Source organism: Meleagris gallopavo, chromosome 16 (assembly GCF_905368555.1).
Source record: "Meleagris gallopavo chromosome 16, MGAL_WU_HG_1.1, whole genome shotgun sequence".
In the NCBI taxonomy this organism is placed as follows: domain Eukaryota; kingdom Metazoa; phylum Chordata; class Aves; order Galliformes; family Phasianidae; genus Meleagris; species Meleagris gallopavo.
The window spans coordinates 3,921,677-3,948,449 of NC_139419.1; the positions used below are offsets into that span (position 1 = coordinate 3,921,677).

General features: G+C 47.1%; 1 protein-coding gene across 2 annotated transcripts in view; it reads left to right on the plus strand.

Annotated features, from left to right (window-relative positions):
* Positions 1–1,692: 1,692 nt before the first annotated feature.
* Positions 1,693–26,773, plus strand: part of FOXK1 (forkhead box K1) — a 50,134-nt gene continuing 25,053 nt past the window's right edge. Inside the window, exons 1-2 of one of the 2 annotated variants that reach the window (XM_085237308.1) lie at positions 1,693–2,125; positions 24,104–24,301. In XM_085237308.1, the coding sequence (XP_085093434.1) occupies positions 1,749–2,125; positions 24,104–24,301 (575 nt within the window). In that variant the 5' untranslated portion in view covers positions 1,693–1,748. The remainder of the gene's footprint in view (positions 2,126–24,103; positions 24,302–26,773) is intronic. The other variant, XM_085237309.1, reaches the window with a different exon arrangement.

Consider the following 26,773-nt stretch of genomic DNA (forward strand, 5'->3'; position numbering starts at 1 on the left):
CCCCACAGCCTGTTTTCCTATGCAACCAGGGAAACACTCCCTAACATCACCTGGGATGCCTCACCCCAGCACTGATCCTACCTGGCCCTGCTGGGTGTATGGCTCAGTGCTGGGATCCGGAAGAGCCAAAGCCATGCACTGTGAACCTCACACCCCTCTGGTGCTGCTTTCTCTTCTTTAGGCACTTCCAACACAATGCCCATTTCACTTTGCCTGCTCTCACACACGCACTTGCTACCTGGGGCCATTTTGAAGCACACCGAGCAGTTCTCTCACCCCAGTGTGAGTGAACAAATGGCATGAGCTCGCTCTCACCTACCAGATGACCAGATCTTATTTTCCAGCCATGAGCATTTGCTGATGCACCTCCAGAGATGCCTTTCTTCCTTTTCCTGCCTGCAGACTGCAGCCTTTTGCTGTGCCACACTGTGTCCCACTGAGAGCAAGCATTGCTCTGTAGGAGCGATGCTGGAGTTCTGTTGGGTGGTGCTGGTCTTTCTTCCCCTCCATCAGTAGTGGCACAAATTACTCTCACTGAAGTTGAGGTCTCAGGTGAGATGTTTGACCCAGGTCCCGAAAGCTCAGTAGTCACTGAACAGCTCAGTTCCAGGAACAGGGATATTAACCCTGCAGTCCTGGGCTGACTCCAGCATGTTTAATTACAGCCTGCTATCTGAAATTTGCTCTGCACTTTTGACCGGTTATGGGATTTTTTTTCTCCATCTTTCAGCTCTGGAGCAGCCTTGCTAAGGGCTGCAGAGCCAAAGCAATCAGCAGTTACGGCTGCTCCTTCTCTTCAGTTTTTCAAACTCGTATTATTTTCTGGGATTCTACAAAGTATCGGCGGCTTGGCTGAGCAGAAAAGTTGTAGCATTTTAATCCGGATAATGTAACCGGTAGTGTATCCACTATCCATACACACGTTATTGCTGCAAAGAACGTGGTCTTCATTAGATAGGTAATACAAACAACTACTTGTGAACACAACTATTTGGACGTTGTGTTGAGGGATATGGTTTAGTGAGAACTATTGGTGACTGGTGGATGGTTGGACTGGATGATCTTGTAGGTCTTCAACCAACCTTGGTGATTCTGTGATATGTATGGAAGTACGAAATAATGCGATGCAAGGTAAACACGCGCACCCCCTCGCACTAAAGAACGCGTGTAAAGATTGGTCTTTAATGTCACGCCTCAGCGTACGCGGGACGAGCTTCGGAAGGTAGAAGGCTCTGCAGAAGGCTGCAGCTATCAGCGCCGTGCAGCGATTCGAACAGCAGCCGCGGGCTTTGCGCGAGTGCCCGAAGGAGCAATGCCAGGCGGGCTCGGCGCTGCGGGGCGGCTCGGTAGGAAGCGGGGCTCCCGGCAGCGCCTCGCCCGCCCCGCGGAGCGACTCGACGCGCGGATCCCGCACGAAGCGGCTCGCACGGATCCTCGGCACCTGCCCGAGTAACGGCGCTCCGCGCCCGGCGGTGACCGCTCGGTGCCTGCAGGCGGCGCCGCGCCCCCGGCGCTGCCCTGAGCCCTCAGCCCGCAGCCCGGCTCGCCCCCGCCCCGCGCTATAAACCGCGGCGGTGCTCGGCTCGGCCCGGCCGGCGGGGCTGAAGGAAGAGGCTGGGGAAGGCGGCGGCGGCGGCCGGCGGGGCCCGGCCCGGCTCCCGCTCCCGCTCCGCCCCGTCCTTCCCCCCTCCCGCCCCGCCGGCTCCGCCCCGGAGGCCGGCACGCTGGCTCGCTCCCTGCCTGGGAACATGGCCGAAGTCGGGGAGGACAGCAGCGGGGCGCGGGCTCTGCTGGCGCTGCGCTCTGCTCCCTGCAGCCCCGCCGCCGCGCCCCCTCCCGGGCCGCCGCCCCCGGCCGCGCCGCCCGCCCCCGGCCCGGTGCTGGCTCGGCTGCAGGGCCGCGAGTTCGAGTTCCTCATGCGGCAGCCGGCCGTCACCATAGGCCGCAACTCCTCGCAGGGCTCGGTGGACGTCAACATGGGCCACTCCAGCTTCATCTCCAGGCGGCACCTGCAGCTCAGCTTCCAGGAGCCGCACTTCTACCTGCGCTGCCTCGGCAAGAACGGAGTCTTCGTGGACGGCGCCTTCCAGCGCCGCGGCGGCCCGGCCCTGCAGCTCCCGCCGCAGTGAGTGCCGCCGGTGCGGGTCGGGCTGGGCCGGGGGGCGGCGGCACTGCGGGGCTTTGGGCCGGGGGAGGGACTGAGAGGGACGGCGAGAGTCCGCGGAGAGCTGAGAAGGGAGCGACGGTGGTTCCTCCCTCTGAGGGGCCGCTGTTGAGGACGGGGCTTTGAGGCCTCCCCCGGCCCGCGGAGGAGAATTGAGGGATGTCTGGCTTGGAGGTGGCAGAAGGGTGGCTGCGTGTGTCTGCTGGAGGGCTGCGGTGGTGGTCAGGAGGGGGTTCTGCTCGCTGAAGGCAGCGGATCCACCTCAATGTCTGCAGGGGATGTTGCCTTCCAGCCGCCCGTGACCGTAACAGGGGGTGTTAGCAGGGCTGGGTTAGCGGCTGGTTGAGCCACATATGGGGAAGAAACGTGAGCTCCTCACCATGGGGTGCTCCTCCTCTGTGCTGCTTCTCCCCACGCTGCTGCCAACAGGCTGGTGTCCAACTGGTGGCCCTTCAGGGATTCCCAGAAGATGAATGAGAAGGAAGGCTTTCCCCAGCGGGCCGAAGCTTGCTCCACCCAGGGTTTGTCTTCCTTGGAAAAGTTTTAGTGGAAAAAGTTGAAGAACCGCTTTTGTCTGAGTGCATGTTTTAGGGTTGGCCAGTTGTGTGTTGGGTCTCTATGGAGCAGAGGTGGTGCTGCCTACCAGGACCCCTGCAGAGCAGTGCCCTGGGTACTTCTGCTCCACTCACAAAACGCCGAAGGCTGCAGGGACATCTTTCTATTTTAAATAATCTTTCTTGTTTGGGGAAGGCCCAGAAAGAATGATGAGGTCGCCCTTAATCGTATTCTTCCTCTGAAAATATTGTTTATGGTTGCTGAGCACTGTCCAACTACTGCAGAGCTTCGCCCCGGAGGTGGCAGTGTGGTGGCAGTGGGTGATGTAATTCCTGCATGCATCCTTCAGGCCACGCTGGGCAGGCTGTGGCTGATGCACTCTATAAGGGCAGGGGTAATGTTTTATTGTGTTCTACAACGCTGTTGGCTGTTTGTATGAAACATCTGTTTCCATCCAGCAGCACTTGGCTCTGGTACCGCACACCTCCAGCACAAGGGTCCTGCAGTTATCCCTCTCAAGCCAGCCTGTTGCTCAGAGGAGGGTTTTTTAATTACTCATTTCCTCTGCAGGCTGCTTCATTTTGTACTTAGTAATTTGGTTATAACTCCCTAGTTACTCGCTCTCCGAGGTATTTTAGTTTGTAACGTGTTTCATTTTCCGAAAGAGATGTCCTTCAGTGTCAGTTTAATTAATCTTGCTTTGTAAAACAAGACCACCCAAAGCCCAGGGCAGCTCTGTTGCGTCGCTCCCTCTGGTTCTGGGTTTATTTGTGCAAGCTCTCCCCTCCCTGCCGTCCTATTTCTTCACTTGGTTAATCATAAGCATTGTGCTCCCTCTCAAGCAGGGAGTTGGTTGCCTGTACACCCCCCTCTTCCATTTGCCCTTGACTTCTGGAGTGGGAACAGCAATTTTCCTTCTCCTTCACTGTGCAGGGAAGTGTTTAATGCAGTTATGAGCTCTGCACAGTAAGGCATCCTCTTTGCCTCTATATAAACAAACTTGGTGTGCTCCTCCCTTTCTGAGTTCTGGAGCAGAAAAATGTTTTGCACCGATCTAAAGGAATTTGCCCCCTTACTTCAAGCAGGTAAACAACTCCTTGCCTTCTCCTGGCCAGGCAACGGTTTGTAACTCAGACAAGGAGGGAAAAAAAAAAAAAAAAAAAAGTCCTGTTGAAGCACAGAATTGAGTGAGGCTTTTTCTGCCTGCTTTTGTCCCCAGGCGTGGAACATCAGCCAGCTCCCTTCCCCGTTGCACCCTGAGCCCCACACGCGCCCACTGAGTGAGCAAACAAAGCACCACTCAGTGCCATTTCTCTTCTGCAGAGCAGTTTGTGTGCTTGTTGCTAGCCAGCTAATATTGCCAAAATATGAGAGTGGGGGGGGAAAGTAGAAATAAGTCTTAGTACACAGACTTTACAATTCCAGCTGTACTTTTTTTTTCCTGAGTACTATTTTGTGGTAACATCACAGCCCTGTTTGGTACAGCCACATCATCATGTATGCTTGGTATTAAGTTTTAGAAATTAATGGCTGCTCCATTTGATGATTTAGATGGAGGCCCTTGTGATGGTAATCTCTTAGAGCTGCTCGTTTGAATAGCCATCCCTTTTCTTTTTGCTATCTGTTGTTTGTGAAGGATAGCAAAAAATCTGCCAAGTCCTATTTCCTTTGTGTCAGTGCAGTCGCTGCTGTATTCTGCTATTGCAAGCAAAGGAGTGATTGTGCATCATGAAATCACAGAATTGTAGGGGTTGGAAGGGACCTCTAGAGATCATCGAGACCAATCATGAGTGGAAGCAAAGGGTTCCAGGAAAAAAAAGCATCTTTCACATGTATTCATGCTATAACATAAATCCTGGACTCACGTATTCCATTTCTGAGGTTTCCTCTCATTTCACTCTTACAAAACTTGTGTGCTATAAACCCTCTTCTGAGTTTGGAAGCAAACATCCCTCAAACCTACAGAAGGCTTTGCTGGGAGGGGCGGGGATGGGAGGAATAGGATGAGTTGGAGGTGTTTCATTCTGAAGGTTCTCCGTGCCTCCCAAAACAGCAGCCCTGTTCTGAACCAAGGGCCTTGGAGAGGAGCTCTGCACCGCTCCCTCCATCTCCATCATGCGTTCTGTCATCTGCTCTGAGCAGAATCTCACCGCCGGCCGGGCGGATCGCCTTTCACAGCTGTGTTATGGAAGATTATATTTCACAGATGTGATGACATAACTGTGGAGTATAATTAAGCAGTAATGACCAACAAGGAGGGCATTTCCTCGAGGTTAATGACAGTTAGAAACAAAGTGGGTGGAAAAGCGGAGGGCCGCAGTGCAGCCGAATGCCCCTTAATCTGTTTAATTAACGCGAGTGTCGCACTGCAGCAAGCGTTCAGATAAATCAAGATGAAATCATAGAGGCACTTACATTAAGTGCTTAAATAAAATTAAGGATTGCTAGAAGCTGTTCTTAGCTATGCTAGTGGAAATCTGGGGAGAAATATCTCGGCTTGTAGTAGAAACCTCCGGACTTTTGGTAGGATGTGCTGTGGTCTTTTTTGAAACTATCGATACAAGTTAAAGCTGAAGATAATGTGGGAGTCATTACCCGAAGTAATTATTCCCATTTAAGACAATAATTGCTTCAGACTTGCTATGTAATCAAGTGTTTACAGCATCATTTCAACACAGGGTTTTTAATCTTTTCTTTGCAATCTTCAGAATGAACTCGGTTTTTAGAAGCAACAGTAACGAGCTGGAGACTTCCAATAATTAAACTAAGCATTTTCCACCCCTGGAAGTGAGGGATCTGAGACAGAAGCTGGAAGCTGAGCTTGCTAACCTGAATTTTAAGCAGCTACGGGTCAGGTTTTCAAATGCTCCTAAGTACAAAAGTCCTATTGACTAAAAACTGCAAATGTTGATTGAGCGTAGCCTGATAATGGCACTCGAGCTTTCTGAACTGGGGGCTCAATGGCTGGAAAATGGTGCTTGCCTGTGAATATTTCATGGGATATTTGCTTGTGGCCTTTGTGCCTGTTCTGTGGCTTTGCAGTAGAACTATTAATGGAGCTGAAACTTTCTTTTTTTCAGTGTAAATTGATATTTTCAGTGCGAGATTTACAAGCGTTAAAAAGTTGTTAAGCCTGAAGTTCTTCTTGGGATTTAGGAAATGGAAGCAATGAATGGAGTAGTTCTTAAAGTGTAGAATGCATGGAAAGGAGATGTGTGGCTATGTGGAGTTAAACTATGGAGTTTTATATATATATATATATCTGTGTATAGGCCCCGTTATGAACTGGCAATGTAATGTACGTGTGACATTTCATTATGAACATGCTGCCTTATTTATAAAGGGATTTTCCTAGGTACTAACACTTGGCATAAATAAATAGTCCAGTGCTCAGAGCACATCTGAGGGTGCTGATCTGAAGGAATCCTATGCGTGTTCATCTCTGTGGCAGTGCACAGCTCACGTCGTCCTGGGGCAGCAATGGAGAGCTGAGCTCAGCGGCGCTCCGTTCCCTTCGTCAGGGAGGTTGGGCAGTGCTGGCCGGTAGCTCAGGGCACAGCTTAACAGAAAAGCTGCCAGACTCCAGGAAAGTGGAGATGTACGCAGTGTTTGATGAGCTCACAAGCTGCTCAGCCCCCGTTCTTGCAGTGAGGCCGATGCCGTCGCAGTGTGTGCCCAGGAACTGCTCTGACCACATAACCACGAGCACTGTGCCGTTGTTTCTGAAGCAGTCCGAGAGCTCCTCGTGTAGTTCTACTTCTTAAACATTGCATAATCTGTGTTTGCAGCGTGGTGGTGGTTCTTTGTTCAAAGTGCATCATTTGCTGTGCTGCAGCTGTGGTGGATGGTGGTTTTACTCCTGCTAGGAACTCTTTAAAGGTTTGCTATCTTAGTTCTTTATCTTACCTTTTTCATGCTCTGATTTCAAAGACCTGAATGGGTTTTTTGTTGCACAGCAAGACTGCGATAAAGGCTTACTTTATTTTAATTATGGAATTTATGTCGAGCAATAACTCTTAGCTACGCAACTCAATTTGTCACGGCTTATGTTAAACGTTTAAGGAAAGCTTCTCCTTACATGAAACCGGCGCTCGATTTGTTGATTCAAAAATAGCAGTGCTGTAAGTTGGGCTGTGAATATAAACCAGCGCTATGCAAAGCTCACTGCATAGCTCCCTTATGTATTCCTTTAAACCAAGCTCAGTTCAGCTTAGCTGACGTGTTGACTATGAAAAGATGGATCTGAGCAGAACGTGCCACGCTTGTCTTCTGCATTCTTGTGCAGAGCCTCAGCTCTGATGGCTTAAATGTGGATTCACGTTGTGCTGGGGGAAACGTTGTGCTAACAGCCTCTTGGTCATGACATGCATGCTCAGCTGACTGCGGGATTCTTCCAGTGAGCGCTGTTGCTGTATATAGAACTCCAGGGGATGAATGAGTCTGAGAGGTTTTGCTTTTACAGAAACTGGAAGAAAAATCATGAGATCTGTAGTAATTCACATCTCGGTTATTTTGGGGTGAACGTCCTCGCTGCAGAGTTCCGGTTTTGACTTGAGGTAACAAATCATGTGCGTTGTGATCAAAAGAACATCTATTTTGTTTTCTTTCAGAAGATGGGCCACACGGTCTTCTGCAGAATAACCAAGTGTATAAATGACAACCGGATTGATGTGGTTGTGTTCTTTGCAAGAAAGCTCTTAGCAACTGCTCTGATTGCCGTTTGTCATCGGGGCTGTTCTGTGGGATGCCAAATTCTCTTGCTCGGTGTTGCAGTTTCCTGGAGGAGTAGATGTGGCAACAGGATGTTGGTAAAGAACAGGAAACTACTTGAATTCACCGCTTATGCCATACAAATAAAGGCTTATGACTGTGCAACAGTGGCTGCTGTCTGCCATGGCCTGAAGTTCATGCAGCTGGAGTGTTGGTGTGCACTGAGGATGGAGGTTGTTGGGTGCCCAAAAAGCCACTGTGGGGCCTCCAGCACAAGGACATCATGGGGCTGGTGGGGTGGGTGCAGAGGAGAGCATGGAGATGCTCAGAGGTTGGAGCACCTCTGCAGTGGGGACAGGCTGAGAGCTGGGGGTGTGCAGCCTGGGGAAGAGAAGGCTTCGAGGAGACCTCGTTGCAGCCTTCCTATGCCTAAAGGGAGCTGATAAACAGCAGCAGAGCAACTTCTTACATGGCCTGATAGTGATGGACAACTAAGCAATGGTTTTAAACTAAACCAGGGGAGATTTAGGTCAGATGTCACAGTTCTGGTACAGCAGAGTGCAGATCCACCCTGAGAAACAGGGGAGGTGAGGGTCTGGGGAAGAAAGGATCCTTTGAGGGGATATTTTGTGCCCATCTGTAAGGTGAAGAGGCTGAAGCAGCATTTTGTCTTCTAAATGTGGGCTGTGAAAAGACATCTTAACGTACTTCCAGATTATTTGGTTAATTGACTAATTGTGAGTGCAAATTACTGTACAGTCTAAATGCATTTGCTCATTCCAGTGAATAATCCAGTATTAACCATGGAATGGCTTTTTTCAAGTCTTTGTAACTCTTCCCACTGCAGTGTACTGCAGGTTGCTTGTCGGTAGGTGCAGCACCACTATCCCATAGCTAAAGAATATACAGCTGGAAAGAAACTGTTATTCCTTTGTTTTCTAATGCAGATGCAGTTAATGTCTGCTCGCTCTTGTCCATAGATGTTTCCTGCTGGTGATTTACATCTTCGGTTCCTTTAGAGCAGCTCAATAAAATTCATGTGTGCATTGCTTTTGCATGACACTTAATTTTTATGAAATGCATATTTTATTGGACAGTAAAACATTTAAGGGCCTTAATGGCCTAATTAATACTCTGTATCCACTTCTGTCTTGTGTATTTTGCTCCTCATTCTACTCCTTCCTTCTTGTCCTTGTGCATTTTTTATCATGAAAATTTCAAGTAATCTTGAGAGAGCACTCTGTTAGAAGCCTGTTCTTTGAATATTCAGCAACTCTAAGTAAGATTTGATTGATAGTCCCTTCTCTCCCTTCCCAGTCTATTTTTAGTAGTTCAAAAAGGAGCTTAATTTCTTGGGCTGTCACTTGTTGTGTATGTGTGGGCTTCAATTTGTTTCAGTGTTTTTCTCCCTCCTTTCAGCATCCTGGGTAAGTAATTTTCCTGCTGCCTGATGACATGTTGACAGCTGGGGAGAGAGAAAGCAGAAATGAGCTGGGAATTCTACCTTAGCAGAGGGAGCGAAGATGGACAGGCTTTGGTTGTTATACATGCTGGGTGATTAGAATAGGAGGATAGATGGAAGAAAGCACATCGTTATCGCTTGCTAGAACACTCTTGAAACAGTGTATAAGTCTCTATCTTTCCATGTACAGGTAAAAATCCACTCCATCTTCTAGAACAGAGCGAAAAGACAAAATAAGCCTCCAGAGCGCCATAGGCACAATGGAAAAGGCATCCTTCCCCTCCCCTGAAATACAACATTGTAGCTAAGGCCTTTTTTTTCCTGCTTTGTGTGGCTTTGAAGAGAGGCTTGGGAAGTCTTCCCGCACAAACTGGTTTAATCTTCCGTCTCCCTTAAGGCCACGTACAGAAGCCACCAGTGAGCACGACTGGACTCCCTGCAGAGCCAGTTCGTGCACTTGCTGAAGGAATTGCTCTTGAGCAACCGAAGGCCTTTCCTCTCTCCGGGGCATAAGAACCATGGGCTGTGAAATGCACCAACTCTGGAGCGTGTGGGAGGAGGAAAGGACAAGACATACAAGGCAAATCTGGCTTCCACCCGATGGGTAGACCAGGAATGGCTTTGCTTTTCATGTTCAGTTTGAGGTGTAGCCCAAACTAACGTGTCAGCTCTTGGTGTGGGAGATATGCCAACTGCTCAGTAGTTATTGATTTTTTTTTTCTTTTTTTTTTCTTTTTTTTGGATGATTTCATGGCTTGCATAAGATGCTGTCCCTTGGGTTGGCTGCCTGCCTGCCATGTGTACAGGGGTGTTGGCTGTCAACAAGGCAGGCAATTGGGTGGCTTTGCCACCTTCTGTCCTGTCCCTTTGGCTGTGGAGCTATCAGCTCAGCAAAGTGAGGCAAGCCATAATGAAGCTGTCTTTGCCCAGGTAATGCCTGCAGAGGAAGTCAAAAAGCTAACGCAAGCTGTGCTGCTAATGCTCTTCTGATTGGAATATTAAGGCAAGCACTAATGTTTCCTTCAAGTGTAGGAGGTCTTAGGAGAATATTCCTTATGTGCACTGGTTCAATAAAAATATTGCTAATGTGTTTTTTTTATAAACGAGGTGTGTATGCAAACCAGCTGTTAGAAGTAGGTGCAGTCACTTAGTCTGGACTTGCACGTGGGCTGTTTACACCAGCGTGTCTCAGGTCAGCAATTTGCTGCAAGCTAACCCTCAGAATGAACCTGGGAAACATTTCTTTCTTGCACAGTGATTCCAAGTCTGAGGTAGGATGCGTGCACCGGACTGAAATGTTTCCCTAGGTCTGTATGCTGTATGGAAGTGAAGGAGGTAGGGACATTAGAGTGTGCCAGCAATATGGGAAATTAACTCTCAGAAATGTCCTAATTTTGAGGTAATGGCACCATTGTGGAGGCAGCTGGCATGTGGACTGTCACTGTGTATGTGACATTGTCACTTTACTTGGTGAAGCTCTTTGCATGGAAGAAACTCCTCAGCACATTCATATATTCTGGTAGGATTTAAAATACTTGAATTTGGGAATTATTTTAATATGTTTGCCATCTCAACCATGTCCTGCTGGGTGCCTGTCCCAAGGCAGTGTGGTGCACCTTTGCCTTAGGATGAAATCACAGCAAGATGAATTTCTTTCCTGCTTCTTTAATAGGAAGACTTTGTCGTACCAAATTGTGCTTGGGATCCTCTTCTAACCTTCAGTTTCAATGTCAGCATCACGGAGACTGCAGGTGGGTGTCACTTTGTAGACACATGTGAGAGATGCTCTGTGTCGCCCCAGATGCTCCTTTGGCTCTGAGTCCAAAAGATGCCAGCTTTTAAAACATCTAAATTACCCTCAGAGCAGCTTTTAAAACGCTGATCCTGGCTTCCTCTGCTGGGCATTGAATGTGTTGTGAAATGTCTTCAGAGGGAGTGGAACAGACTGGAGCGAGCATTCTGCAAAGTCTGAGTCCATATGGGTCGTTTTTTATAATGTACATAAATAGTACATTGGCTCCCTCCAAATCACTTTCTAAATGAGCTGAACCAGCCTCGAAGGAAAATACATCACAGTCACGCTCTGTGTTAAGCCCTCTCAGAGTCTGATTGAATTCAAAGGTTAGCAGCATCCCACACAAGTTTTTTTCTGGAATATATGTGTGGGAATTAAGATCTTTGAGCTTTACGGAGGTTACTTTGTGTTGCACAGCCTTGGCTAATGCATTTGTAGGTAGCTCTTAGCTTTGGAAGCAAGTCTCCTCGGTGGCTTGGGAGACCTTTCAAGGAGACCAGCTGGCTGCTTGAAGGAGAGCCCTCCGTGATGAATGGCCCATTAGAAGTGAGTTGATGGCATTGCAAATGAGATTTACTTGAGAATCAAACTGCTGTAGTGGATCCAACAAAGATGCTGAAACAAGTGCCTCTTTCCCTGATGGTTATTAAGAGATCTAGTGCCCTGATCGTTTCAGGTGGCCGATTTCTCCTTCTCTAGGGTATAGAAATACTTGAATTCGTATAGTAATAAAGAAGAAGCTGGAAAGTAGGAAAATGGGTTAGGACAGAGCTGCGTGTGGCCACATTTCTGTGGCAAGCTGGAAATTCCCCAGCATTGAGCCAAGCCTTAAGATGCTTGGTGTTGGGTTAGGTATGGAAATGAATAACGGCAGGGCTGCAGGGTCCAGCCTTGGCACTGCTGCCTGTTCCATGTGTCACTGCATGTTTAGCTCCATGATTGCTACTTATTGAAATCAGAACTTTTTGTAGAGGCTGCTGGGGGGAAGTTCCCCCGAGCGTGGGTGCAGGTGGGGCTTTTTTTGGCGCGGGGGTAGGTGTTAATTGTGGTTTATGATTGGGGGAGAAACGTACTTAGTTGAGTGTTTCTGCCAAAATGAGCGAAGGAGGAAAATAGTGAATATTGACCTTTTCAATTTTAACCAAGATCAGGGTTGGAAGGCTGCTCAGAAGGGCTCTCCAGTTTCACAGAAGCAAGGAAGAAGTGAGAGATGCTGGTAGTGGCCATGCTCTGCTGAGTCACTTCTTGTGGTCTCTGATGTGGTACAATTGAAGCCAGACTCCTCTTACCTTCAGGGCTGTCGTGGATGGGGAAAACAGCCCATGATGAATGGGGAGTAGCAGAAACAGTGCGTGGGTGAACATGTGCTGCAGGGTGCTTGCCGTGGCTGTAACGTCTCCAGAAAACCAACCGCTGTCAGTCTGGGTGCTCACCAACAGCAACCCCACTCTGGGGGCCCACAGCTGCCCTGTGCTGCATGCGGGTGTCCTCAGCCATCAGGGCTGGGAGCTGTGCTATGGGTCTGGGGGATTCGGTGGGGGCTCAATATTCCTACAAGAATGCCTCCGAGACCTTGGAAAGCACAACTCGCTCCTGATCCGAGGCCTGATGTAGTGTCTGGCATGGAAGCCTGATGGCAGAGGGTTTGTGAGCACCACGTGAAGGATGGCGGTGGGATGGGGATGTGACAGCAGAACATAAATAGCTGCTGTCCTGCCCTGTGCCATACAAGCTGTCCTTCGTGCCTGGAGTTAACCCAGTGGGACAATAGGGGAGGGTGAAATAACCCAATTTGCCATTGTGCAGTGCATCAGTTTTTCTTTTTTGTTTTTAATTGCATAATCCCGGTATATTAAAGAATATATATCTTCAAAATGCGAGGGATTTTTTTCTGCTTCTGTCATTCTGCCAATTGGTCTGTGCTTAGCTTTGTTTAACGGGTGTTATCTGATAGGGTTGGGGGTTGTTTTTACTTTTGCTTTTCTTTTTGCATTGAAAAATCACACTAGAATCTAAAATAAATCAGCTCAAAACTGAATGCTAGGGCAAGATAAATATCTCTGATATTTATCTGTAATATCTGCTGTCAGAGCAAAACCTCTTCAAAATGAATTTGTGTCCCCAGAAGATGCCCCAGCATTGAAGAATAATCAATTCTTCCCATGTTGGTTGTGCTGCTGCTGGCACGTGCAGTGAGCAGGAGGAGAGGAGTTAATTTTAGCTTGATTAGCAGCACAGAAGGGAATCGAGATGACTGCATTGGAGATGGCAGTGGGATGAGATCAATGATGGTAGTTTACTTTTAATACATCTAAGTGGGTGTTCTCAGCAGTTTGGTTTTTCTTTTTTTTTTTTCTTTTTTTTTATTTCTTTTTAAGAGAAGCAAGAATGTTAATGCATTTAGTCCTTGAAAACCTCCTGTGGTCGCAGTTCTGTGTGCTTTAATGTTGCATGGTGGTTGTTTAAATGAATGCCAGGTGCTTGCATCCCGTTCCTCAGCAGTTTCCTGCTTGGCACTGCTCCCTGGTTCAGCAGCATGGATTGGGCTCCTCGCTTTTCTCCTACTCACCTTTGTTTATGTGCTGGAGCACGTTCAAAACTGTTTATGATTAAACATTGCTCAAACAGGCAGGTTGAGATTTATTGGCGTGAAGGAGGCTGGGAGGAGGGAGTGGTTGGTTGGTCATCTGTGTTTATTTCCAGCTGCAGGTGATGTTATTGATGCGGCACACGTGTCTGCAGGCGGCGGTGGATCAGACTGGCTGCTGAGTGGTGACACAGGACTGATACCCTGGGCACTGCCTTCTGTGTAGGGTGCATCCAAAGCTCCAGTGAGGCTGTGCGTGCCGCTGGTGGACTCTTTCCTCTTGAGCTTGGGGCTCTGAGGTCACCCTGCCGCTTTAGGAATCGTGAGCTGTCTCTGGGTGGGAGAGGCTTTCAAAGATCCAAGGCTTTAAAACATGCCAGTGGGGTTATGACCCATGGGAGTTTTAAGTTTAAGACTTATTCTGGGCACATACCCTTTTAAAAGGTAATGCTGGTGTACAAGTGGCTCAAAACACAAGGCTGATAGGTGACCAATCGTTAGGAAAATATTTATAATGAAAATTCAGAAATGACAGCGTTAGAGGTAAGTTCATGAAAGCCATCCACCTTTCTTTGAAGCTGAAATGGTGTTTCTTAGCCTCTTTGCTATCACAGATACTGACAGTTTTCAGGCTTTTTCAAATTAAAAGTGCAGTACTGGTAGTACTCTAGCATGATCTGCTTAACGTGGGAAGGGATTTCTGCAGTTAGGAGGCTGGAAGAGGAAAGAGATGTTGTCCCTCCCCCCACAGTGTTGCACATAATTTACATTTTCTCTGAAGATCAGATATTTATTAGTTGGTGAAGAAATGGCTTCAATGATGATGGCAGCAGCAGTGTGTAGAGCCCTTGTGTGACACGCAGCTCCTTAACTACCCCTTATTTTTATGTATACAACCACACACACAACAAAACAACATAATAGGTTTGCTGTGTGTTACAGATCGTATCAGTCATCTGCAGTGCTGATAGCGAAACTTTCTGGTGCTGGCAGCCAGCCCGATCTAAACAGAAGTGCTGCCTGCTGCTGCTGCCAGCCAGCCTTGGTGGGAAGAGTTCATACATTGCAAAGTGGTGCTGCTTCTTATTTCTCTCCACTGTTTTTGCACTGGGAGGCACCACCCATGGGAGACGTTAGCTGAGGAGTGTGGTGGTGCTGGGGTAGGACGTGGCTGACCGTATGACCTGCACAGGAAAGGAGTTTGCTCTACCTTAGCAGTTTGCTCAGAGACGTGAGGTTGTTTACAGTGAGGAGTTCACAGGAACAGAGCAGCCTCTGTGGCTGGGAGAAGTGGGGCCAGAATTCACCTTCCAGAGAGCTTAAAAATAATAAAAATAAAACCTTCCACCCATAGTGATAAAAGGACTGCTGTAACTGTTAGTGCTATGGACTCATTTAGATTGGTGTAATGTCACATCCAATATTTCTGGGTGCAGGTAAGATGGTTATGCCCATGTTAGCACTGGCAGAGCAAACAGCCCTTCTGATGCTGCAGGCTGGCTGCACGCAGCTCATCTCCACTCTGTGCTGCTGAGCTGCAGCCTGCTCTTTGTAGAGGAGTGGGAGGCGAAGAGGAATTCATCTTCTGATAGCAAGCCCTGTGCCCGGTGCTGCCCATGTGGAGTGAATGGCATATTTTGAAGCTGACTCCAATGTTTTGAAATGTGAAACTGAGTGAGGTACAATTATAGCATCACCTCTTTGTTTCTCTGTTCCTGATCGCTAGGCACCCAGGAACTGCTGTTGTGTGATGGGTGCTTAACAAGGCTGGCTGTGTGATGGGCTTTCACTGAGTCACTGACCCACGTACCAAAAATCTGCCTTAATGGGATTTGTTATTAAAACCTGTTAATTATACTCTTCAGACTGTACCAAGGCTTGATTTGTGAGATCATCCTACATATCTTAATCTGATTATAAATCACCACTTATGTTAAACTTAATCCACGTTTGGATTAAGTTCTATTTAAGCGTTCATATTTAGTTGTTATTTCTGTTTTGTTTTTTAAAACGTGAGTTCATCCCCAGTCAGGTGAGGGCTGACTGGTGCTCCACTGAGTTCAAAGAGAAGTGGTAGTGACTGTTTTTCAAGAATATCCTTCAGGTTTTTTGCAGATATTGAAGCGCATGAAAAGCCATTCCCAGCTGGCTTACAGGGGCTTCTGCTGGAGGATTTTCAGAAAGGCCGGGTCTTGAAACTGCAGATTCCTTCTTTGTGCTCCAATAGCCTTGTGGAGGAGATGGCAGCTGCTTCAGGTAGATATTTTTGGTATTGGAGTCAGCAGCTTTACTGTGAGACCTGTGCTGCAGTGTTGGGGATGGTTGGATCTGGAAAAGACCCATCCGTAAGGTGAGCTCCCCAGGCAGGATGAACCCCTCTGCTGCCCTCTGTTCCCTGATTGATGTACCCTTCTCAGCAATCACCGTGATGCTCTTCCCTAAGAGATCTTGTTTTCTTACTGAATTTACTCCCTGACCACGCTGTAGTATTTCATTACATACACAAATGAAAAAAAGGCAACTGCAATACCTTAGGGTATTTTTCCTTTTCTGCCTTGTGCAGAAACAGGAGATTTTGGTCCTTTCCAACTCCAGATATTCTTCAATTACAGGATTCTGTGAATTTTGAAGTAAAGCTGTGCTTGACATCTCAAATAATTTTCAAATAGTAAAATCTGAATGTTATTAAAGAGATGTAAGGAATGTGAAAATAAAAATATAGCTCTAGATTCTTCACTATCAACTCTCCAGTGCAGAACAACTTGGCACGTTCTCACTTGAAAAATTAGCTGCTATTGTTTTGACAGTGTCGATGCTCGTTTTGTCAGTTTGCTCTGTGACAGCAATTAAAAGATTTGCTAGAGAGTCTCTAAGAGATTGTAGGGAAGCTGTGCAGAATAAGTGATTGTTTTTTCAAGTTGCACAGCATGGTGCTTTGGTGGAAGCTCTCCTGACAACATCAAGCTGTTTGAACCTCACAAAAAAAAAAAAAAAACAAGCTATTTTCTGCACGCTTTTAAAGAAAATATATGTGAACCAGGGCAGCATTTTGATGTTCACTGGGCTGGGCTCCTGCTATCTCTTCCTTTTCAGCTTTCCTGCTGAGCCCTGGGCTGCTGTGTTCTCCCCCACCTGCCTGGCTGCTCTCCATGCGCTGCTGCTCCGAGCTGTGCAGTGCCCCAGGTGGATGGGATGTCTGCAGGACCAGGACAGGAGGAATTTGTGTGTGTGGCTGTGTGTGCTGCTGCACAGACAGGAATCCCAGAGTTGGCCCCAACTTTTCTGTGAACATTGCATTCTTCAAAGGAGATGGGTGAAATCCCCATTGGAGCATCTGTCTGTGCATGGCAGGGAGCCTTGGTGCATGAAGGGAAGCCCTGTGCAGCTGAGCTCGATAGAAACACTGCAGCTCCTTTGCTTGGCGCTTCTAAGAGGCGTAGCTATGCATCAGTTGTGGTTTTGCCTGATGCTGCTGGTAGTGTTTGTTTTAAATAGATGCACTTGTCTCTACACGCTCTTTGCCCACTTGAAATCTTGTCTAGCTGTGTTGAAGCCTCATTCCAGGTATGATGATATGCAGTGTTAGGCAAATCCCAGTGGCAGCTCTCATTGAGGAACAAATCCTTTACTATGTGTGCAGTTCCAGCTAAGTGGTGGCAAGAAGCGGAGTGCCATGCCTGCAACAAGTGTCAACCTTAACTTTTTTTTAATGCACTGTCCTTTCTCAGCTATCTGCCTCACTCTTGTTGCTTCTCTCAAGAACTGTGACTTCTCAGTTTCAGAATCTTTTGAAAATTTCCAGCCTCAAAGCATCAGCATGATGGCTGGTAGGACTTCCCTGATAAAGAGCAGAGCTTTTCTCATAATGAATTGTATTTTCTTTTCAGAAAGGAGAAGGCAAAGTTTGGATCATGTGATGCTTAAATCAGAGTCTGTGGTTACATGTGCTTTCCTTAATAGCCTGACACAAATCTACAGCAGTTCTGCTGGTACTTCCTTCTTTCATTCCTCCTTGGGATTTCCATCCATGTTTTCATGCCTCACTTGTGCTGGGCTCGTGCTGCCATGTGGTAGGTGAGGCCAAGGCACTGGGCTGCCTGACATTGTTCTACAACCAAAAGAGAAACTCATTACATCAGTTCGGCAGTTGTTTGCTATTGGCACATGGGGTGATGTTAAGAGGAAATGGTTGAGGGGAAAGAAAGGCAGAGAGGAGAAAGAAAGTGTCTCTTACAGCATAGGAACAGATTAGATCGTGTTAAACTGCATGAGATTGAGTGGCTTGATGGGTGTATCTGCAATGCTCAGCATGATGGATATAAAATAAATATAAAGGGATTTTGTTGGAGCATGCAAGGTGAGTGAGTGGTAAGCTCAGGGTGGCTGCTAAGCTGGAAACCAGCCTTCCTGTATCTAAGCTCATATTGTGCCTTACTGAAAGCTGAGACTGAGCACTTTGATGGGTTGTTCCATCTTTTTGGTGGTTATAGAGATTGCAGATAAGCTCCGTGCTTTCTGGCCTCAGTTTCCTTTGGTTCTGTTTAAAAGTCACCATTACAGGTTTTCAGCTTTTCTCCTCATTAAGTGGCAGTGGCCAGCAGTAGTAGAGGTGTGTTTGCAGGGAGCTCTGCACTGTTGCCTCGCCTTGTGTCTGCGTTGAGCTGCTTTGTTCCAAGAGGAGCAAATACACTGAAGCGTCCACATGGCCTTCATCAGGGAGCTGAGGATTCTGAGCTTCACCATTGACTCACAGACCCGTTGGTCATCTCTTCACAAAAGCAACAGATTATTTTACTGAGAATCACAGATATTTCTCTGGACTTTATGGGTTAGACTTAAATGGGATTTCTGTGTTAAATCTGGTCAGATCAAGAGTGCGATTGAAAGAGAAATAGCAAATGCTGAAAATCTCATTACTTTAGGACTGCAGTAACCTTCAGAATGAATGAAGCACTCTTAAAACCCAGCAGCTGTGCTGCCTGTGCCTAAAGAGATGTGTAAAGAAAACAAATAGAATGACTTTAAATTGCCATGGTGACAGGTACATGCCTGCTCTGTGATGTGTATTTAGACTTAAGAGAATAAAATGGATTTGTTTTTGCTCTTCCAGAACTCCTCCTGTAGCCTCAGTGCAATTAACTTGTTCGTTTGGAATGCAGGCAGTGCTACCCAAGGAGATGTTACAGCAGAGTTCTTACAGGTCTTGCTTACTTAAAATATAAAATCTGGGGTAGGGAGGGGAACAGGAAATGCTGGATGATTTTATTATTATTATTATTTCATTATAAAGGAAGGGTGAGTAGTGCATAGTCTTCCATGACAGCTTAGACAGCTTTACAGAGCTGCTTGTTTGGTTTCATGACGTTCCCTCCAAATGTTCATTGTCATTCACTTTCAATTGGAAGGCAATTTTATTGCTCTCACCTTTGCCTACCTTGCTGCTTCAGACAGCTGCAGTTCAGCAAAGTAATCATCTGGAGCACAGTCCTTCCCATGGTTATTCCTAGCAGAGACCACAGAGTTAGCTGATTCTTATGAAAGATGGAGAAAATTGATTTTTTTGCTTGTTCTGCAAACTAAAATGTAAATAGGGAGAGGAATCATTCTGAGCATTTTACAGTTGGGTTTTGTTTTGGGCTGGGTACCACAGTTGGCTTTGGAAATCTGCAGCTATGCAAAGCACTGGGCTGGGCTCTGCGTGGTCCCAGAGGAGCACCACAAAGCAGCAGTCCTCAGCTGGGAGCTCACTGCTCTGCTGTTGTGCAGCACTCATAGCAATTAGAGCATCTTGCTTCTGGAGAAATGCCAATGAGAGGTGGCAGTTCTTATGTTTGATAGTTTGCCTCTCTGTCCATGGGCAGATCTCCGGGGCTCAGATACCTGGTTAGATTAGTGAAGTAAACCCTTAACTCCTTCTAACCAAATTTAGTTTGATATTGGGTAACCCGGTGAGTCTTTCATGTTGTCCAAGGCTCCTCATTTCAGACTGTTTCAAAACATCACACAAATAGGGAGTGTGTTTGTATGACTTACTGGGAACTTCAGTTTCATAGATGCAAGCAATTTGCTCTTCCCTTAAATGACAACAGAAGAGAGCTGTAATGGGAGCTAATGGGCACATCTCTATGCATTGATCATGACCTGAAATGTTCATCTTTACCCCACACATTGCCCAAAGGGTGAGATGTGTCTGTCTTGCCCTTTGCACTAACTGGCAGTGGTAATGGCTGAAGGCAGATTCTCACTTGAGCTGAGAAACACAGTGTGTCTTTGGGACTTTGTGCATGGAAATAAACATGCTATTATTCAGGGTGAACTATTTGCACTTGGTTGGAACAAGAAATTGTTTTCAGAGAAGTTGTGGGAGGGTTTAATATCTCTTTTAAGAGGACTTTTTGGGGAATCCTTGGTCAAATTTTAGCTAGTAATGACGCAATTCAGTTCCATCACAACTCTTGCTGCTGTACTTAAAGAGCTGGTTGTCCATGTTTGAACCTGAGCAATTCACTGATTCTGGAGCTAACTGCAGGTTTGGGATACAGCTGTGTCCCTTTGCATAATGAGGCAGAAGTGTAGTAACAGGGGCTGTGAGTTTAATAGGAAAAAGTGGCAGCTGCAGCAAAGGGGTTATGGTGAACTTTGTTTTTTATTATTTTGTGAGTGGAACCCCAGACCTGCCTTTCTGGTCTGATGCAAATTGCAACAAGTGTTATTTTCAATGAAGCATTTCATAAAGCGTTTCTTGATCAACCTGCATCTCAACACTGTTAGTAGCAGGGATGAACATAGCAATGCTACTGTCGTATTTAATGCTCACAGCACTCAGGACAGCAAGGTTTGGGGCATCGTGGAACAGTGAGGTCAGCTGAGGTGGACTGACTTGCTGATGACAGCTCATGTAGCACTCTGCAGCTTTCTGCTCTGGTTACTGCCTTTTGCACAATGGACTGGAATGGTGTTTTATTTATATATATATATAAATAAATGTGTGTGTATAGATATGCTTTCTCCACTTTGTCGCAGTGCTTTTCTACAGCATAAATCCAGCACAATTTCCTGTCTCCCTTCCAAGTCACTTTTCTTGTCCTTAGCAGCAGCCATTTGGTGTTGAGCAGCACACAGGGTGCTCTAACAAAGGAACCAGTGCATGCCATAGCTTCTGTTTGTGCTGGTACACATCTCAGTTTCCTTTGCATCAGTAAAATGTGCTTTGAAGAGAGGGAGAGTATTTCTGGGTATTATATGTGATGTCACATAGGTACAGGGTTGTCATGGTGTGGTTTGTTGTTTTTGTTGTTTTTTCCCCTACCCATTCTCAGTGAGGGCTGCTTTAGGGTGGATGTTTATGTAAAGCCTGGTGTTTCCCAGCATTTTATTTTCAGACCTCACATAGGTGAAATGCTTGTGGTCGCTGGCGCTGGTTTGCCACATGAAGGAGCCCAATAGCACAGCACTGCGTGTCAGCGCCAGGAGCACGGCCAGGAAACTTCTGACATTCTGTCTTAGTGAAAGCAAAGCAAAACTTGTAGCAACATCTTTTATATCACTGCAGCCACGTGTGGCATGTGCTCTCCTTCTCCCCTCGGTCTGCAGCGTGTATACATAGCGTGCATCCAGCAGGGAGCCAGCAGTCCACTCACTTTTCCTTTCTCCTGCCTGTAATCCCACGAGGCACGGATTGTTTCTTTGCGATTGATGGAGCTTGCTAAGTGTGCGTGCTCTTGGTTTGAGGACAAATGCGTCCTTCATTGGTGGTCATGGCAGTGGTTGCTGCCTTGCAAGGCATCCTAGAGAAATGGGAATTTCCCATTTCGCTTTTCCCACATGAAATTAAGATGTATGTAACATGGTATAATCATATTGAGTAGAGCAGATTGCTTTATAGGGCTGGAACTGCAGGCTGCAGCTGACTGCAGCACGTTATCTGTGGAGCTCTGTGCTGCTGCAATAGAAGCAAGCTGCTCCCTGCCTGCAGCCGACCAAGAGGTTTTCGCAGACCTTCATTTACCCGCATTTGATCAGCTGGGAATTTCTGAGGTGCTTCAGAGCTGCATCTTAGACACCTTTGGATCTTCATCATGCCTTTTATGTTGTCTGATGAGTACTTCCAGATTGAGCTGTTCTCATGGTGGAAATGTTAAGCAGCAGTAGTAATTGCTGTGAGTCTTTGATAGGAATCATGCAACATGGATCAAGTGGTAAAGTTCTGCTTAAATGACCTCCAGTATGTACAGCAGTCTGTATGCTCAGCTCTGTCTGGGCTGTCAGCCTTGTCCTGCTTATCTTCTGTAGGTGCATAACTCCCACAGGCTTAACTCCTGCACCGTGCCTCCTTTCTGAATAGGACTGATGCAATTTGCATTTATCCTCTTTGGAATGAAAGAGGTTAATGAAGGAAACAATTAGAAAAGCTCATTAAAACTGCATTCAGCTTTAGTGTAATGAAAAGCAAGCTTTGCCATGATGCAGAAATCACACTTCCCTGATTTCTCACTGCCGCAGTTCCCCAGCACTGGTGTGGACGTGCTGATGGAGGCAGCTCAGGGGCCGTGCAGAGGCTGTCCCTGCTTGTTGCATGGCCGTGGTTGCTGTAACGGTCCTTGCATGGTGGCCACATGCATGCTAGTTGGCAGAATGCCTCACAGCTAGCAGTGTGTGCTGGGTTCTGCTCCAGTCCCTATCTGTAGCACTGTGATTGCAGCCAGCCCAGCCCCTCTGTTCCTTTCCCCCCTGTTGCAGTGCGGGTAAATCACGTGTCTGGATCCAATCATGCTGGGAGGACCCGAGGAACAGCACAGCGAGGCAGGCCGGCCTCTTGGCACACATTTACTGCGTTAGTTCAGGCTTCAGATTTCAGCGTGGCTTATGAGTTCAGAAAAACTAAATGTTAGCTCTGTGCAGATTGCCTGTGCTCATGAACTGGAGGCCTGGGCAGTGCTGCACAGCTACCTGGAGGCTCTGCACTGAGAACCACTGGGATCAGCAGCAGGCCAGGGCTGCATTGGAGCAGCGTTACACAAGGCGTGATCCATCCTGGGCTTAAATGCTGGGTACCTGGCACTGCAGCATAGAACCTCCCAAGAGAAAGCTTGGCTTTTCCTAGTGAACACTTGAGAAACAAGGATGCTTTGTACTGAGCCTTAGTCCGTGAGTCGCTCAGTGCAAATGTATGTACTCCTTGCTCTTTCTACAAGCAAATCCCTGCAACAGAACAAAAGATTAAAATCCAGTGTGGTGTTTTCCTGGGCCCGATTCAGGCTCATCTCAGTAGCTGTGTGCGTGCTGCTGGTGTGCACTGCAGGGCCACTACTGCTCTGAATTGCACTCGTGTATGGAGCCTGCTGGGAACAGTGTTTAGAAGAGTTGGATAAACATGATGAGACTGCATTGCCAGCAATGATGTTCTCATTTAATGTATTAACGAGCACAGGTGGTGGGACCTTTGAAATGAATGAAAGGCAATGTAAACTCCCAATGGATGCAGCAAAACCATCATGATTCCATGCTGCAAAATGCTGAGCCAGCTTCTTCGGGATGAGATGGGAATGAGCTTCCTATGCTAGAACGGTAATTTTGCACATTTTGTAGCAGGTTTCTGAACATTACCTTACAGCAGAGCTGGATTATGTGGCACGAAGAGCAGGGAGTGTTTGTAGAGCAGCAGTGGGGATGTTCCCCTGCATTTCTATCAGTAGCAGTGTTGAGATGACTCAGCCACAACTACTGACCTGCTTGCCTACCGCCTGGTTCTGTCACCATGCAGGATCTAATAATGAGCTGGTGAAAAGAATTATGTTCAGCTCACTGCAGCACTCAGTGCTGGAGCAGCACCACCCGAGTCCCTTCATTCCCTTCTACAGACGTGATGCTGGAGGCCAGCACAGCTGCTGTGCTCTGTTGGCCTTTCCCAGGATAAAACCTGTTTTTTATTTCCTGCTTCTTTAACCTTAGTATCAGTGAAATGATCCCTGGAAGGCTTCTATTGATTGCACATCATTGTTTAATTGAAGCACAGTGAGTAGAATTGCAGCACGCTCGCTTTTACAGCCCTGAGCCTATTGTAGGCACTATGAATTGGCAAAGCTTTCTGTTCATGTATGGGAAACGTCAGTCCTTGTCTGCTTTTGAATTTCCACAGTGTCTCTTGAAGGCTGGATGTAACCACATGTAAATGTGCAACTTTTTTATTTTTTCAAGTAACAAGTAAGAAATCAATATTCTTTATAAAGAAATGAGATCCCATAGGCTTGCAAAGGCCCTGTTCTGACTTATAGTTATAAGCCACACTGCCTAAAGGGAGGTGCTTCTGAATATGTGGTGTTCAATCTGAAACATGAACACCACAGCATCATTTGTAGAGATAAGTGTGTTTTGGCTGTACAGTATGTAGAGGATGCTGTCTGTTGCTCTCTGGTCTTTATGGCTTAATGCTCCCTGTTGCTTATGGTCTTGATACTTGCTTTCTGAGTTATGTGTATTGAGCTAATAAAAGATAATATCTAGTCCTCGATATAGCAGGAGCCCGGGAGTTTGTCATTTTATTTCTACATCGTGCTTAGTCATTGATAGGATACACGACCTTGGGGAAATCATTCAGTCTGCCCAAACTTCCAGCCCGCATCTGAAATCCCAGTGATACCTATGCAGTGATTTGTGAAGAACGAGCAATTCCTGCTTGGGGCTCGGAGCTGAGAGATGCTGGAGAGAGGGTGGTGGATTTTTGTGCTGTGAATGTAGTAATTATTCAGTAATTGTGTATAAAAACACGTAGAATGTTCAACATCTTGTGTGACAGTGGCTTTCCTTTTTTCTTTTTTTTCTCCTGCACAGATGTACTTTCCGATTCCCTAGCACGGTTATAAAGATCCAGTTCACATCTTTATACCACAAAGAAGAAGTAAAAGAGGAAGCTTCGTCGCCTCCCCTTCGGCCTCTTTACCCTCAAATTTCTCCTCTGAAGATCCACATCCCGGAGCCGGATCTCCGCAGTGTGGTCAGCCCCCTCCCATCCCCCACTGGCACAATCAGGTGAGATGATAACTATCCCCAGTGATGCTGTGGTTCTTTTCATTGTCCTTTGTGCTTTCTGGAAGCTCCGTCTCTCTCCTTGTACCAGTCTTTATCAGCTCTGTGCTGCTTATCTGATATTCTTGATGTGTGGTGTGCCCCATTAAAAACAACTTGTTAAATATCTGAAGTTCAGCTTTATGAAGGACAGTTAAAATCTTCATAGCCTGGATGTGTGGTTTTGTCTGAGAGCTCTAAGGGTGGGGGGCTGCCCTCGAGCATTGGTTTCACAGTATAGATCTGTTAGTCTATCTTTGGCTATGGAATTAGAACGATCTCTCCAGAACTACTGATATATATGGAGAAAAGAAAGCAAGCAAATGGTCTCTGTTAGGACGGCTGGTTTTATTTTTATCTCCATAATATTCTGTTGTTGCTGGGTGGTGCCGGTGTTATCTGGAGCTGGGGACAAGGGTGGCCACTGGCATGTGCTTTCCTGGCAACAGAAGGAAATGGGAAGGATGCTGACCGCGTGCTGAGGGGCTGTAGCAATTTCAGTGTTCATCTGTGCAAATATCCTGTTTGGTAAATCATCTGATTCAAGAATGTGTGAGAGAAATAACCTGAATGTCACGTTACTCACTTGAATTCCCTACTTCTTTCTCAGCGGAGAGTTGATGTTATGTTGTTGCAGTGATCTCATTTAACACTTGAAGTGTAGTGAAACTTACTTGCTAGCTATAGTAAGGTGTGCTGGTGATGCAGGATGATGTGTTGCAGTTTTAAAACTGCAGCCTCGGAATATCAGAGCGCACCTGGGAATAGAGACAGACAGCCTTCGCTTTGTTTTCTTGTCCATAGCTTTGTAACAAGCTGCAGTACACAAACATCTCCTGTCAGCTAGCATTCATTCAGCAAGTAGTATTCAAATTTACACTGCTGAGAATGACTTCAGTGTCACAATAGAGCCAGGCGGGTTTTGCATGGGTCTGGAGGCATTGCTTGTTTGGGTTTTTCCCTGCTTGCAGAGCTGCACAGATGTGCAGTGCAGATACTCTAGAAAGAGGGAGCTGGAGGTGGCTGCGGTTTCAGCCCTCTGTTCAGGCATTGCTTTGGGTTTATATTTAACCTTCTCTTTTTAGATGAAGCTTGTTGCTGGGAGGGGAGGGGGATGGTTTCTCTGCCAACATATGGGAGTTAGTTTCCATTCAGTCATCGTGCGCAGCGCGGTGTGGTTTCTGTTACTCGCAGGGGCTGTATCTTTGACTCTGGCATATGCCTGCGACTGATATTTGACTCCTGGAGAATGTTTCTTTTGCATAAGGAGAAAGTGGAAATAGTGGTGTTGAATTGTGCTCGGCCCCTAACGGAGTGTTTACTGAGGATGATTAATGATTGCATCCGTTTGTCTTGAGCAGAAGCAAACCCAGCAGAGGCTTCAGAAAACCTCAAAAGACATCTGAGGTTTCGCTTGCCAAATTCCTTTTCATTTCTGAGTTCCTCTTACAGAGGAGGGACTGACACGTTTGTAAACATCCTCATTGAGCCCCTGCAGCCTTTCCCTCTCCCTCCGCGGGGTCTTGCAGCTTTCTTGCCCTGCAGCCACACTCTGGGACAGGATTTGGGTGCTTGGTTCTCAGAAAGGGAGCACTGTTGGTGCAGCACATCAGTGTGAGCTCTGCCATCGATCTCCCGGGGCAGCAAACTGCTCTCTTGGTGTCTTTGTATCAGAACACAGCCCTCACACAGTGCCCTCTGCCCCTTCCCCAGGGCCAGAGGGGCTCAGCCCAGGACCCCATTCCCTGACAGTGTCTGGAGGCGTTTCCACCGGCTCTGCTTTCCTCCTCCTCCTCCCTTTCCCCCTTCTAGTATTTACTTTCCTAATTTGGTGCGTTTGCCTTGCTCCTCCCTGATTGGCCCGTGGAAAATTATTGCAGTTTGGAAATCGTTGGCTGGGTGAAATTTCCTTTTTGGAAAGCAGCTCCCAGCCCCTCTTCCTGCCTCCACCCTGTGTGGCCAGGGCCGTACTGCACTCCTGCACCAGGCACTGTGCTCCCAGCACCAGCCCTGCCCTCCTGACCGCCGTTCTGTTCCCTGTTTACATTGCAGCTTTGCTTCCCTGCAGGTTCCCCCCCCCCCGACGAGCCGCTCTGTTTTTTTCCAGCCTATTTATTTTCCTTCTGCAAAGCACACCGCCTAGAGAGGGAGTGAGCTTTAGTTAAACAAAACCCAACCTGCCACCTTCAGCAGCTTTGCAAAGCAAGATTCCTGCTTACTCCTGGGGAGACATGTTTCCACTGCTTCCTTAGCAAGGCAGTTTATCTCCAGGAGGGGCTGCTTGCAGATGTTTTCAGTGCTGCTGTACAGCTTTAAGGGAAAATATTGGCTGGCAGCACTCTCGGTGAGGCTGACACACAGGCATGGCTTATTTCTTCCTGCTCTGAGTTGAAAAATCTGTTGGGGGGGTGGGGGGGAGAAACAACACCAATTTAC